The sequence below is a fragment of the Cyanistes caeruleus genome, chromosome 12 (genome assembly GCF_971803275.1).
Source record: "Cyanistes caeruleus chromosome 12, bCyaCae1.hap1.1, whole genome shotgun sequence".
Classification (NCBI taxonomy): Eukaryota; Metazoa; Chordata; class Aves; order Passeriformes; family Paridae; genus Cyanistes; species Cyanistes caeruleus.
In genome coordinates, this window is record NC_141712.1 from 4,689,830 (window position 1) to 4,703,941 (window position 14,112).

General features: G+C 38.6%; 1 protein-coding gene across 3 annotated transcripts in view; it reads left to right on the top strand.

The window, feature by feature from the left end:
* The window catches only part of CDH8 (cadherin 8), a 136,027-nt gene that overhangs the window by 58,455 nt on the left and 63,460 nt on the right, over positions 1-14,112 (top strand). For 2 of the 3 annotated variants that reach the window (XR_015275460.1, XM_023934866.2), the window contains exon 4: positions 10,532-10,699. Coding sequence is in view for 2 of the 3 variants with exons in the window: in XM_023934866.2 (XP_023790634.1) it covers positions 10,532-10,699 (168 nt within the window). In the remaining variant the exon portion in view is untranslated. Of the gene's footprint in view, positions 1-3,023; positions 3,328-10,531; positions 10,700-14,112 lie in introns of those variants that run through there. The other variant, XM_086847847.1, reaches the window with a different exon arrangement.

Consider the following 14,112-nt stretch of genomic DNA (forward strand, 5'->3'; position numbering starts at 1 on the left):
GCCCAAAGTGGGTTTTTCTGGTTGAAGGACAGCCATCATAAATGTGAAAGGGATCTCTGAAATGTGATTCAGCCTTTTATTTTTACCCTGCATGTAAAACAGAGTTTTACAGAGAAAAATTCTAGCACAGTACAATGGAAAAAAGAGCAGTTTGTTCCAAAAATAAGTGTGTGAAGAGAGTGTTTATTACTGAAGGCCCTTAGCTCCTGTGGCTCATTTGTCACAATCAAGTGGAAATATAACTCTGAACAGACCTCTGGCCATCAAGTATTTAAATACACTGTTTGGTTTCTTTAATATTACAAATTATTGCATGCAGTAGTGACTTGTGGGAGCTGTCTTAATTAGAGGGGAATTGACTGTAGGGTTTTTCTGAGTTTCTGCTAGGGGAAGTTAGTGCCTTAGCATGGGAACACATCATCTTTCCTGAAGGAGCTGAGAAGTGCATTCTCCACCTACACAGATTTTCTTTCACAGAAAAATGGCCTGAAAGAAATATTCCAAATGTTAAAAAAAATTACTTCATTTTACTTAGGTTTCTTGTTTGTATTGCATTAAACCCTAATGCTCAATCCAAGGAAATAACTATTCCTCACCTAGGAAAGTGATTCCTGTTATCATGAAAGCAGAGAGAGCTCCAAAGCTTCTTGGTGAACCTGAAAATCAGGGTTTTTTCTCCTGTTTCACTGGCCTTAATTCCCCTCTCCTCCCTTCATTTCCAGCTACAAATATTCCCTTGCAGAGCAGTTCAGTTACCATGAAAATGACATGTTAGTGTCTAAGGGGAATTTATTGACAAAGAATTCAACTGTGGCCACAATCCCTAAGTGGCTTCATCTTATGGAGCTGCTTCTGAGTGAATAAATGGTTTCAGATCCCCCATTTTTCTCGATCTGTGGAGGACATCAATTGTGTTCTTTTCACTACAAGTGGCTGAGTTTCTGTGCTGAGGCTGTTCCCTGTTTCTTTGGTACCTCTGTGTAGTGCCCTTTGTCTGTAGTGGAATCACCATCCTGCTCTCACCAAACTGCACACATTTGTTTGTTTAAGGTATATAAAATAGAAATACACATAACATTTTAACCATTAACCAAACCAGATGCAGGTAGTTATGTAGAAACTGCAGCCACATATACAGGGTGAAAAACATTCTTATAAACCAAAATGTCCAAAGCAAACGCGAAGCGTGCAGATGTTGGATTCTTCATATTTGTCCGATCTTTGTAACGTGAACCATCACAATTCTCAGTAACTAAGCCAGGAAAATGCATTATCTTGTAGTCCTCAGGACCCTCAGGGGAGGTTTTCATGTGGGAAGGTGTTTGGATACTGTTGTGACAGTGTACAAATTAAAACAGAGCAGGTATAGTAGTGTTTAACCCAAACAAAGCAAACCTGAAGATGATCCTCCAAGTGTGATAGATATTTTAGGGTTTGAGGGTTGTTTGGGATATTTTGGGGGTGTGAGAGGGAATGTGGATATGTAAGGCTGCATTTTCTCTGTGGTTACATTTCATTAACACCCTGATAAGTTGAAAGCTTTTTCAGTTAATTAGAAACAGAATTGTTTCTGAACACAGGTATTGTGTCTTCCCCTAAGTGGAATCAGCATTTTAAGAAATGGGCTGTGTGAGAGTGATCCACTTCAGAATGTAAATATTTTCTGTCATTCATAGGAGTGTATCAGGTGTTATCAAAAGGAATAGCTCTTGAGAGCTGATCTGTTTATTGTTTTTCTAGATGACTGGCCTTTTATTATCTTTCTTAGAAACCAAGAGTAAATGTAGATCTGTGCAGCTGCCAACACCAGGGCAGTACTGTCTGTAATTTTTTAATCTCCTGGCTCAGAGTAAGGATTGTCTCACCTTCCTGCTTGGTTTTAATGACACGTGGAGAGGGAACCATGAGGAATTACCCAACCCATGCCTCCTGATTCCTCTGCCTCTGTCATCCTCAGAACAAAAAGAGACAGCAAAGGGCTAGGACGTGGCTTTGTGCTAAGGAAGGGTTGTCACACCTGAGGGGAAATGTGAGGGAAGCAGTTGCTTATTCTCTGGCTTGGAGGAGCAGGATGTGGCCCTTGTGTGAATCACCCTCAGCTGGAACTCACATTACTCTGCATCCTCACTGAAACAATTCTATAATGCTGGGTACAGAGAAACAAGTGCTGGTGAGTGACCCATAAAACAATAATTTTCCATTACCTGAGATGAAAAATGCATATATTGCTGCAGTTCTAGTCTGCAAGTTCTTCTGTAAGAGTTATAGACACATAAAAGGAGGTAATTCGGAAGTTATTTTACACGCAGTGCTCCGAATGTGGCTTAGGGTAAATGCTTGTTTTGATGGCTTGTTCTGCATATTTTTCACTTTTTGTAGGTGAATTTTCTTATGACCACTGGTTTGTTGAATAGAGGGTGGATATAATTCATACATGACAAAGATACAGATTCAGATTTTTCTATGAGAGACAAAACTTACAATGTGATGGCATCAGATTAGTAACAGAACTCATGGTGGGCTGAAATATATTCCTTATATCATTATGGTTCCATCTCAGTAACTGATGCCAGGCTCCCTGCCTAGTGTGTTTTATTTATAAAGGTACACGAGTTGTATGGATTCTCTCATAATCCAAATGATGACAATCCAAAAGCTGGGAAAGGGGGTTCCTTAAGACTGCTAAAAGTAGCTGGAGTACACTTCTCACTTTTAAGCTTTTTCAAGGATATTAAATCATGACTGTCAGCTTTAAAGTAAGATTATCATAATGAAAAGTAATATGAAGTGACACTGTGTTCTACAATACAGGGATGGCAGAGGAAATACATTTTCAGCTGTGTCTGACTTATTTACATTTCACATGAACTTAAATAATGTCACTCCTACACATACCTGAAATATAGTTACATGAATAAGGCAAATTATAGCAAAGCCCTACTGCACTGGGAAGCACATGGGATTAGTGGAGCACGAGCCCTTAGTCAGGCTTGAAAAGAACAGCTTCTAAGCACTGCTGTCTTGGATGTGGGCATTTGGTACCGAGCCAAGGCTCAAGGAGGTACAGCTGAGATGGGTGAAGGAGTCAGCAGACCCAGAAAGCTGAAGTCTCTCCTAATAGAATGTGGATATTTATTTGGAGAGTGAATAATTGTGGGTTTTTTTCCCTATACCTGCTTTGACTTTCAGTTGGAAGAGCACAGGTTTAAACAGCAGAGTTTTTAATTTAGTGTGCGGCCCTCTCTGGTCCACAGTGTTGAATCCCTGAAATCACAGCATAAATGAACAGGCCTAGGAGGAATGAAAACTTCACTCAACAGAAGCCAGGTTTGAATATTTTATTTTAATTTGCAGTCTTGCCTCCATTTAGACCTTATAAAAAGAGTCCAGCAGAATGAAAACAAGTAAGGGAGGAAAGGGTATAAACCAGCACCTTTTCAGCTACAGATGCATTTGTGGTGTTCAGGCTATTTCTTCTATCTAGTTGTTAATGCCCAGTTCATTCCCAGTGGTACAAGGTGCCCTCAGAATATTGTGTGTGGGGCTGATGAGAGCTGTCATCATAAAAAATCACTGCTGAGATACTGAGAAAGTTCAAAGCAGGGTAGCTAAGGTCAGGAGAATATTACTTATAATGAAAGATTGATTGAACTAAATTTGGATAAACTGGATCAGAGGTGATTAAAGAAGGATATGAAATCTCTGCACAAATATTTGAGAGGTGTTAATAAAAGAGAGACATGGGGACTGTTTTTGTAATTACTTGTGATACAGTGACAAGGAAGCACTTTAAGTTGGAGAGAAATAGGAAACAGTTTTGGTACAGAAGGAATCTACTACTGTAAAGGGAAAGTAATGAGCTGCTAGGAACAGAACTCATTCGTGTTCAACAGAGCCTTCCTAAATAGTTCAGCTTCTAAATACTTTAGATCTGAACCCTCGTGGGATTAGTGTAGAGAAAGTACTTGTTCGACATGAGTCAGAGCGAGGATTGAGCTGCTGCTTTCCAGCTCATTTTATTGACTACTGCTGCTGCCATGGCTGTGCCAGTTACTGCAGCTTTAAAGTTAAGTAAACTCCTAACTGAGAGAATAAAAAGGAGCATGAACTGGGATGGGTGGGTGCTCTGCTTTAGCAAGTGGGGTGTAGAAACTCCTTTTCACAGAATTGCAGTGTCACAGAATCAGAGTGGTGGGGGTTGGATGGGACCTTAAAGCTCACATCATTCCAGCCCTGCCATGGCAGGGACACCTTTCCCTGGAAGAGGGCAGGTGTGTGCAGCAGCGTCCAGGCCCATGGAGCCCAGGGAGCAGCATCCAGGGATTGCCAGGGATCCATTCCCAGGGCAGGGATTCCTGGAGCGCATCAGCGCTCAGGCACGAGGCTGGAAACAGAGTCTGTTCTCACACTGCTGGGAAGCTTTTCGTGTCTTTGTGTACTAAATAGTCTGTGCAAGGTGAGGAGATGTGTCAAGGTGTTTGTACTGAGGTGTTTGGTGGCCCTGTGAGTTGTCTTGGTGACAGCCCATTAGGAGAGGGCTGGGCTGACACAGAGCCAGAGCTGAGTCAGTCCCGCAGCTCCGGCTCGTTAGCTACCAGTATAAAGTGCAGATATTATGGATCAGGTATTTAGGCCTGGGCCCTTCAGTAACACCAAGAGCTGTCCTTGCTGATTAATACAATAAGTATAAAATCACTGCAGAGACATTTGAAAACAGTTCTTCTGGTCTGCAGCTGGTAAAGCTGAGTGGCTTAAGGTCGAGGCAAATTGGCATTTGGAAAGAAGAGATTTCTGCTCTTGAGTTTATCAAATAATAGCAGTAACAAAAAAAGCTGATACCACACGTTTCAGAGCAATAGCTCTATCATTTTAGAAAGCTTGTGAGGTAGTTTGAACTTGACTGTTCCTCATGCTGAGTAGGAAAACGGGCAACATATCTAAATAATGTGCTTCAAGGGCCTGAATTAGAGAGAGGAATTTGAACTACACAGCTGGAGCTGGAAAGCACCTGAAAAAGAATCCAAGGCTACTTTCTGTAAAGTGTCTGGTGTAATCACAGCTATTAGATTGCAACAAATGAAATCCTAAGGAAATGAGGTCGTAAATGCAGTACCAAATGTTTATTTACTGAATTTGTTCTCAGCTGGTGAGGGAGTGATCCTTTCACCATGCCACTGAAAGGGTCCCAGGGAAAAGGGAAGGGCTGGTAAGTAGAGCTTAAAGCTTTGAACCCATCCTCTAAAACCCATCCTCTAAAACCCAGAGACAAGTTCTTCTGAATTAAAAAGGCAACATTATAATATGTGTTATCCAGTCATGTTCTATAGGATATACTTCTAGCAGAATGCACATTGTGAGAGGCAGGTAATTTCACATGCAGTAAGAAACTTGCAGGGTCTATTTCAGAATGAAAACAAGAGCAGAAACTGCAAAAGTTGTAGTAATATGGGCTGAAAAAGGAAATAAAATAAACCCTAGGTTAAAAATCCTGAATTAATCAAACCGTATTCAACCTTGAGCTCTTTGTTTTACAAAAAAAATGCCATCTTCCCATACACTTTCTAAAAATTAGCATTAGAATAAAATAAGAATATTATTAGATTCTCTACTAAACATACAAAAATGTCACAGAAATATAAAATGTAATATAGCATTTGATTCTTCAGCTGGTCATTATTTTTACTGCGTTTAATGTCTTTGTTTTGAAATAAATCTAGAACTGAATGTAGTTCATGCAACTCCTGTAATTAATAACTTTTATAGAAAGTTAGGCAGCCTTGCCAGAGCTTGCAGATAAAACTCAAGTTTCCTGTCTTGCTTAGAAATGAAACAAGAAATTAGAATATTTGATGATAATTCTTATTAAGGAGATTATGATAAAGGTAAATAGAATTAAAAATAGTGGATCAGAATTCCTGTATCACACCATCAAAGTACTACATTTTTTTAAACTTGGAACAAAGGTGGTTGTGATCTACTCATTTTTTAAGAACTATGGCACAGGTTTTCCACAGATCTCCACGTAAAACTTTTTTATGGGCTGCTGGAACATCACTGTGCTTCATGGGAATACAAAGAATGCCACTCATGGCTCTGAAGAAATTGCAAGATTGATTTTCAGAAGTTTGGGTCCTAAATGACAGTTACATTTAATAAGAATCACCACCAAGATTCTAGCACAGAAGGAAGATCAAAGCAATTACTTAGCTCTTGCAAAATGAAGTAGGGAAAGTTCCAAAGTATCAAAGCATGCAAGTGGAAATAGCAGGAAGTCTTCTCCAAATTGTGTGAGATGAATGGGATGCTTGAGCAAAGCTGTTTGGGGCCAGGTTCCAATTTTGCATAGTGCTTGCTTGGTTTTGTTCCATGTGCTCAATTATTATTATGTTTAGTTTTATAGCATTATCATAAAGAGATCCTTAAAAAAATGGAGACTAAAGTGAAAGCCAGGTCCTTATTTCCTTTCTTATTAGTTGCATTTTTTGCTTTTCTTTTCATGAGCTGCAGCCTCTTCCACTTTGCTTCCTTTCCCCTGGACTTTTTCCGAGTGAGACAGTGGTTATTCTTCCAAATAGGTTTTTGAATGTAGTCCCTAGGGGTGCATTTTAACTGATTCAAGTTGTGAGGCAGATTGTGCAAATTGCTCAGTGTGTGCAGCCAGGACCACTGCTAAAGTAAATCCCCTTCTGCAGCTGCTTTATTTGCTCTTGAGCAGTGGGACACCGATGGCTGTTCGGGAAAAGCAACTCAGGCAAAAAAAATATAGGTGCTTCAATATTTGGAGGTTTCATCCTTGGAAGGAATAGTTTGCTTCTTGACTTCTTTGCCTCCTAAGCTGTTTCCTGATCTTTGCAGCCTGGGGGAGAGGATCTGTAGGGAAATTCTGGGGGGTGCATGTTCAGTGGTTGTACCACGTGTCTGTGAGTGTTTTCATAGCAGTAAGGTTTGGGAATTATTACAGGCTACGAGGAGGAAAAGCCTTGGCTTGGACATTATGGAGGGAAGGAACCTTGAGTGAGAGTGCAGTGAGTGCCATTGGCCCCAAAAAGGATGAGATCTTCCAGTTCTTGGCAGAAGGTTGACTGATAAATTCTTAAAACCCTGTGGGAATGGGAACACTGCAAATTCTGTCGGTGTTCCCCTGATGTTCAACTCAAGTCTCTCTTGGGGCAGCTGAAACCCATTTTGGGGTTGTATTTTAGGCCCATTATTTCTTCTCTTATCCCCAGTGGAAAAGGAGAGTAGTTCCCAGTAATCTTTACACATTTGTGTGTAAAGGCTTTCCTTTTACTTCCCTGACTATATAAATCAATAATTTTTCAACACTGGACACGCTGTACCTGCTGCAGCCTTACCTGTGTGAATGCACTGGAAAGATTATTCCACACTTCTTCCACATAACATACTAACTAATATAGCAGGAAATGCTTGAGCACTTTTATCAGCAAATTGCTGTTGTCTCACATTCAGCTCATTTTGACTCCACATTCTCTTCTGTCTTGTGAGTCATCTGCTCTATTGTAATTGGGAAGTTAATTGTTTCCCTCACACAAAATGCTTTTTACTTGCCAAATTGAGTTGCATCCTGCTATTTTAGACTCTTCAAATTGTGAAAATTGTTTTGAACTCTAATCCTGTTCTTCCTGTACTTGCAATGGCTCCCAACTTTGTGTCATCTGAAAGGCTTGATAAGTTCTCCCTGCCTTCTGGCTTTCAGGAAATATTGAATGATTCTAGAAGCAGAACAAACCCCATGAACCACGTCATCCATCTCTCCTCTTGACAGTATGCCACTGATAACTGTTCTGAATACAATCTTCCAACAAGCATCTACCTGCCTTACATTAGATTATGGTAATTCTCTCGCTTTCAAACTACTCCTGTTTGGCACATCTCCTCCTCATCCATCACTGCATGCTGAAAGTGATTATGATTTTATTCTCCATTTGTTTCTGGGTTGAACAGAAGCAGAGCAGGTCGAATGCTCAGTGAGTTAATGTTCTGTGTGCTGGATGTGTGTGTTGGTATTTGGTGAGCCTGGATTGTGTTCTAAAAATAAACAGATGGTTTCAGTACTTCCTGCAAGCCCAGCCTGGGGACTGGTGAATAAAGCAAAAGAACAAATAAATATCCTTGAGATTCTCTATGCAGAACTCTCTTGGCCTGTATTTGTCTTGATCATGATAAATAAGGATGGAGATTTTTGGTGTTTTTGCCTCCTAAGAGATGCCAACACTTCTCTGTTGCTGATCCCAGTTCTATGGATTCTGAATGTAGTGGCAACAATCAGCCCATGTAATTTGGATAGATTTGGTTCTTAAAAACCTTCAGTTCCTCTTATAGTAATTTAAACAGTAAACTGCTTTTTAGCTTTTTTATTGTGTTTGAAATTGAAACTTGACTTTGACTCAGCTCCTGGCAAGTGGTTTATGGTCTGTGACAGAGGGTATGTATAAAACTATTGAAACAACAGCTTGTGTTAGTACCTTTATACAGAAATAGAAACCAAACATTTTTTATGTCTTAAAAGCCAAAATTTTAATTTTTATTTTGGCACCTCTAAAGGTATTTAATCTGCTTGATGTATTTCAAACCATAGGCAAGGGCTAAACTGTTCAATACATCAAGAGACAAATTAAAATACCTGTCTAGGAAAAACCATCAATTTAGTGAAAGAATTGACTTTTCTCAGTGGAAACTGCAGAATACAAAATATGGCATCTCATACAACTCATCTGTAGGCTAGAGTTAACTATGTTAATTAGGTTAAAAAAGCCAAACAAACATAGAAACTCTGCATAAAAAAATAATGGAGATAAAGTGTGGTGTGCTTAATACAAGCCCAATTGAAATACGAGTTCATTGATATTTGGATCTACTATATTAGGGAAAAAAAAAAAGAATGTGGGCCAAATTCTGATAGCCTAGCTTTGCATTAGAATGCTTTTTATGAGTCATTTCACTTATAACAATATACTTATTTTCAGAGTACATAATTATTATTCATTAATAGTAGCCCACTCAGTCCAAACCAGCCACAACTGTCAGGTACTTTCAGAATTAAGCATCATTTACTTTCCTTACCCAGGCTGCCATGGAGGAAATGACCCTACTCTTTCACTGACTGTATTTTGCACCTATCAAATCTTATAAATGGGGTTTATTGTTCCCCTGCTTTCACTCAGAAAACTTAACACAAGCATTTTCTTCAGTGTGTGGCAGAATAATGTGGGTTCCCTCCTGAGGCACTTTCACCTGCTGGTCCATTGGCCTTGAGGCTCCATATCCCACTTACTGTGGGCTTTTTATTCCCAGTGCTGAGAACTGGGAGCTTTCCTGTCCCTCTGGACCTGTTCCTGTGTCACCTGCTCCAGCTGTCCCTTCCTTGGCACAGGGGCTGGACCTGCTCATCTCCAGAGGTCCCTCCCAGCCCAGCCCTCCTGTGGCTCTGAGTTCTTTTAGGAACAAGAGGTTTCTTTGCCTTGGCTGCTGCAGACATAAAACAGAGGTTTCATTTTCCTGCAGAACTGTAAAATATGTGAGGCAACAACCAGAAATATTTTATGGGAAAAAAGTTGCAAGAGTGTAGGTTACAAGGCAGCTCTCATGTTATATTTGGTGGTTTATGGAGGAAGTGTATTGCTTTATCATAAATGCCTTACACCCCCTTGCTCTTAGTGTGGTCCTCAGCCATGAAAAGAAAGTCTGATCAGGTTCTTAGTGTTATATTGTTAAAGATAAATGGATATTTAACAAATATTAGCATTTTCTTTATCATTTGTAAATTTTAGAATTTACTAAAAGGCATCTCTATTAATGCAAAGAGAATATTTCTTTATTCTACATGAATAGGTAATCTCAGCATTTTAACCAGAATGTCATTTCTAAAACACTTGGTTAGTAGAACCTGTTCCAGACAAAAGAATAAGAGATGGATGAAGCCTTCACAGCTATTCCAACTCCAAGAGAGAAAGCAAAACTAAAACAAAGATTTGTTGAGTTGCTGTCAATGTCTACAAGGAAACATTATTTATTTTTTAATGGAATTAAAAAAAAAGGATAAAAAACCCCTCCACCACATTTCAATGAAATATACACAAGAGCAGATTAAATAATGGGCTTGGTTTTAAATGATTTTAAACACTCTGAAGAGATGTGGTTAACAGTGTTCACAGAGTCATTTTTCTATGTGTTCTGTTTGGGAATTCTGTGGGGAAAAGATGGATTTTTGTGGGAGGTAGAGCAGAAACCAAGAAGTTTGTCAGGAATAAAATGTAAAACAAATATGTATTACAGCTACAATTAATTCTTGGGTTTTGAACCACAGTTTCAGTGCACCTCTAATTAAATCAAGGTAGGTGACCTCTAATATAATTTTTTGAAAATCTCAAATTATTCATCCTTTGTATTAAGAGACAACCTAACCGGGCCTTTGACATTTTTATATACCAATATTTGCATATATCCATAAAAACATCTGCAAACTGAATTTGTATCTGTACCTGACTGGTTTTTTCCCCTGTTATTGTAGCTATAATTAAAACAGCTCTTCCCAACATGGACAGAGAAGCCAAAGAAGAATATTTTGTGGTGATCCAAGCAAAAGACATGGGAGGACATATGGGTGGACTCTCTGGAACTACAACAGTGACAATTACACTCAGTGATGTGAATGACAATCCTCCTAAGTTTGCACAGAGTAAGTGCCATTATATGTATGTGTGCTCCTATAGAAGAAGTTATTATTGTGTTGTTGTTTTGTGTTGCTTTTTTTTTAAATCAAGTATTATTTTTTTATCTGCATATTGCCTGGATTTTTAATGTAATTTAAAAGATGTAGTTGTTACTAGAGAATGGTTAATAGTCCTCTGCCTGATTAAGAGTTTAGGAAACAGGGAATTATGTCCACAGCAGTGTATGCAGATTTCTGCCTTCCTTGTTATCCCTCTTACATATACCCAAAAGAGCCTGGAGACTTCTGAAAACATATTTATTTCCTCTCAGTGCAGTTGTTTCTGTGTGCTTTGTTGCTTCCATCTCATGCAGACAAGTGACACCACTAGTAAAAGACACATATAACAGATAAAAGGAATAAAGCCTTGACTAATTAGGCAATACTGAAGAAAACAAAGAAGATAAGTCTGAATCTAGATAATTGTTGATCTTTAATTCAAAATCCATATTTTCAACTGTGGTTCCAATGGGTATCTTGCTGAGCTAGGTTAAAATGATTTGGCATCCTGCTGAGATTCTCTGCAAGCTTTGTAGTCTATTTCCAAGATGAAGTCAAAAAGAAAAAAAAGGGGAAGAAGAGCATAATGACTGGATTGATTTTATTTGGAACAGGTGCAACCTAATACACTATTAGAAACTTATCATTTTACTCAGCTTGTTCTGGAAAATTAAAGTTAAATTTTTTGGGGGCCTGCATCTAGATTTTGCATCATTTTTGTTGTCTTAGAAGCATATTTTTCAAACAAGGTGCTCAGGGACACAGCATAAAGTTAATTTTTTTCCATGTATGGATGACTTGAAATCCACTTTTGCCCTCTTCTGAAGACACAAAGTAAAATGGGTTTAACCTGGTGTTCAGCATATGATAAATATGCTTCTGTAGCCTGTAGAAAATGTCCATAGAGATGGAGAGAGAGAGAGAGAAATCTAATACAAATAAGCAGAGGCAAAAGCTTATTTTCAAAACATATATTTTATTACCTCATCTTAGTGGTTTTTAACAGATAAGCACTCTGCACAATAAAAGGTTTTCTCTCATAAAGCAGGAAATGCATAAATTTTTTCCTTTGTGTCCCATTGCATCGCCTTTCCCTCGGTGTTAGTGTTTTCCAGCAATTTCCCTAACGGTGCAATGTCTGTGGATGAACTCTATCACCAGCATGCAGAGGGATGTCTCTTTTATACCTGCAGAGTCCTGTGGCTCCAGCTCAGGGAGCACAGCCCTGCCTCTGCCAGCTCACCTGGCTTTTAAATGGTACCAGGATGGCAAAAATGGGACCTGGAAATCAGCAGGGGCAGCGCAGGAGCGCAGCATGGGGACCTGAAACTGCCCTTCCCCACTGTCCTTTCCTTTTGGGCACACTGATGCACTGGCTGGGGGCATCAGCAAAACTGCATTGTCATCCCTGGAATACATTTGCTCCTGGATGAATTTTCCTGCAGCAATGAGGAAGGTGTTGCCTCTGAAGCTGTCGCAGCCCCTGCAGGATTCGAGCTTCCCTCTAGGAATAACCACTGACCATTATGCAAATTCTTCAGGAAAAAGCCCTGCATGTACCCTCACTGGGTATTTTGTGTTTATTGCTTTAATGATGAGCCACAGGAACATTAGAGCTGGGTGTTATTTACAAATTCTGCCTTTTTAAAAGGCAGCATTGTGAGCTGGCTGCCCAGCACCACAGATTAGCCAAGACTCTGCCCTTGGACAAGAGCTGAGCAGGTCTGACATTTTTTTTTTTACACTGTTGAAGCACAGTTTGCATTTGCCTGGAAAGGAAAATAAGGAAGGATCAAACTTACAATAAGCCTAGCTAGAATGAAATCGAAATTCATAAGATGTAATACATGCTGCTTGCACAATAAATGGTAATGAGCTCAGGAAACAGGGTGTTTTATCGGGTTATTGTTTCCAGGCAGGACAGAAATGTATATTTATGGTTTGATTTCAGAGTGTTAGCCTCCTGGGTTTTAGAAATGAAAAAGATGAACTTTCACTACTTCTGTGATCTCTCTGAAATAATTTTACAGGCATTTTATAAGTCACCAAAGTTTTTAACCTGGCAGTTTACCACAGAATTGTAATGAGAAGAACTGTGCACTGCCGTGGAAACCCAGGGCTTTCAAAAATGCCCAGTGTGGATATTTTGGTCAGCTCAGCACTACAACACAATTCATAATTCTGGAGAGGAATTTGTGTAAAAAGAATCAGCTGGATCATAATTTTTTTTTTTTTTTTTTTCTTAATACTTTGTCAACTATTTTAATAAATCTGAGAGCTAAATTTCAGCTTAACAATGCAATCAGCTGTGCCTGGAGATTCAAACCACAAAGTGTGGACAGCAGTGTAAATGATGAACGCATAATTTAGTCTCCCAAGGCACTTCATTGCTTTGGCTGCTCATTGTTTCTGAGCCATTATGGATATTCTGAGGAATATTGATGATCTCCAAATTATCTCTAATAATTTAGCCTAGGAACATTAAAAACAAGTCACTTTGGGACCTTATTGTGTAACTAATCCATGTATTTGTGAATTCCTCATAGTTTCTTTCCTAGTTTCAACTGTTGCTACTGCAATCATCTACAACAGGTAAAGCAACAGCTCCAGAACATTGTTTTTGGAATTTTATTACCTTAATTTAATTTATTTATTTATTTAACTCTTTTTAAATTTAATTTTATTTATTTAAATTATTACCTGCATTTAACAGATAGTCTTAGAACAACAGGGAGGACAGAGAAGAACAAAGCAAGAATCCTGTGTCAAAACTGTTTTAATGGTCTCTTCTATTATCCTTGAATTCAGTTTGCCTATTTTAACTCTTGAGCAGCATTTAATTTGATTAAATTATGTATTAACTTTAACTTCAATAAGTGTCTGTTATAAAGAGGTAGAAATACAGGGACTCCAGAAAGATTTTTGGGTGTAAAATGTCTCTCTTCTGGTTCTTAGAGTACTGTTAACAACAGGGAGATACAAAAGAAAATGGGTATTTTGGGTTTTACCTTAATAAAATTCCTGCCTAAAATAAATGTTTAAAGGTTTAAAAGGTTTGAAGCATGTGTAACAAAAAATAAAATGCTGACAATTTGAGCAGTGATTTCCAATGGATTTTAGTCTAACTCTACAACAAATAGCAAACACAGTAATGATTGCTATGAAAAGTTATTGTTTCCAGTAAAAAATAAATTTCTGGAGTTTCCTTGAATGTTTTCTGGTTAGTTTCTTACCACAAAAGAGAGGTGGAAGGGTTTAAACAAACAAAATCAAATTGCATTTTAAAAAGTATTAAATATTTGAAGTTATGTAGTAAATATTTGAAGTTATGTGTTTACACAATAGGTTTTTAATATATTAGACCAACTTTTTTGTGGAGT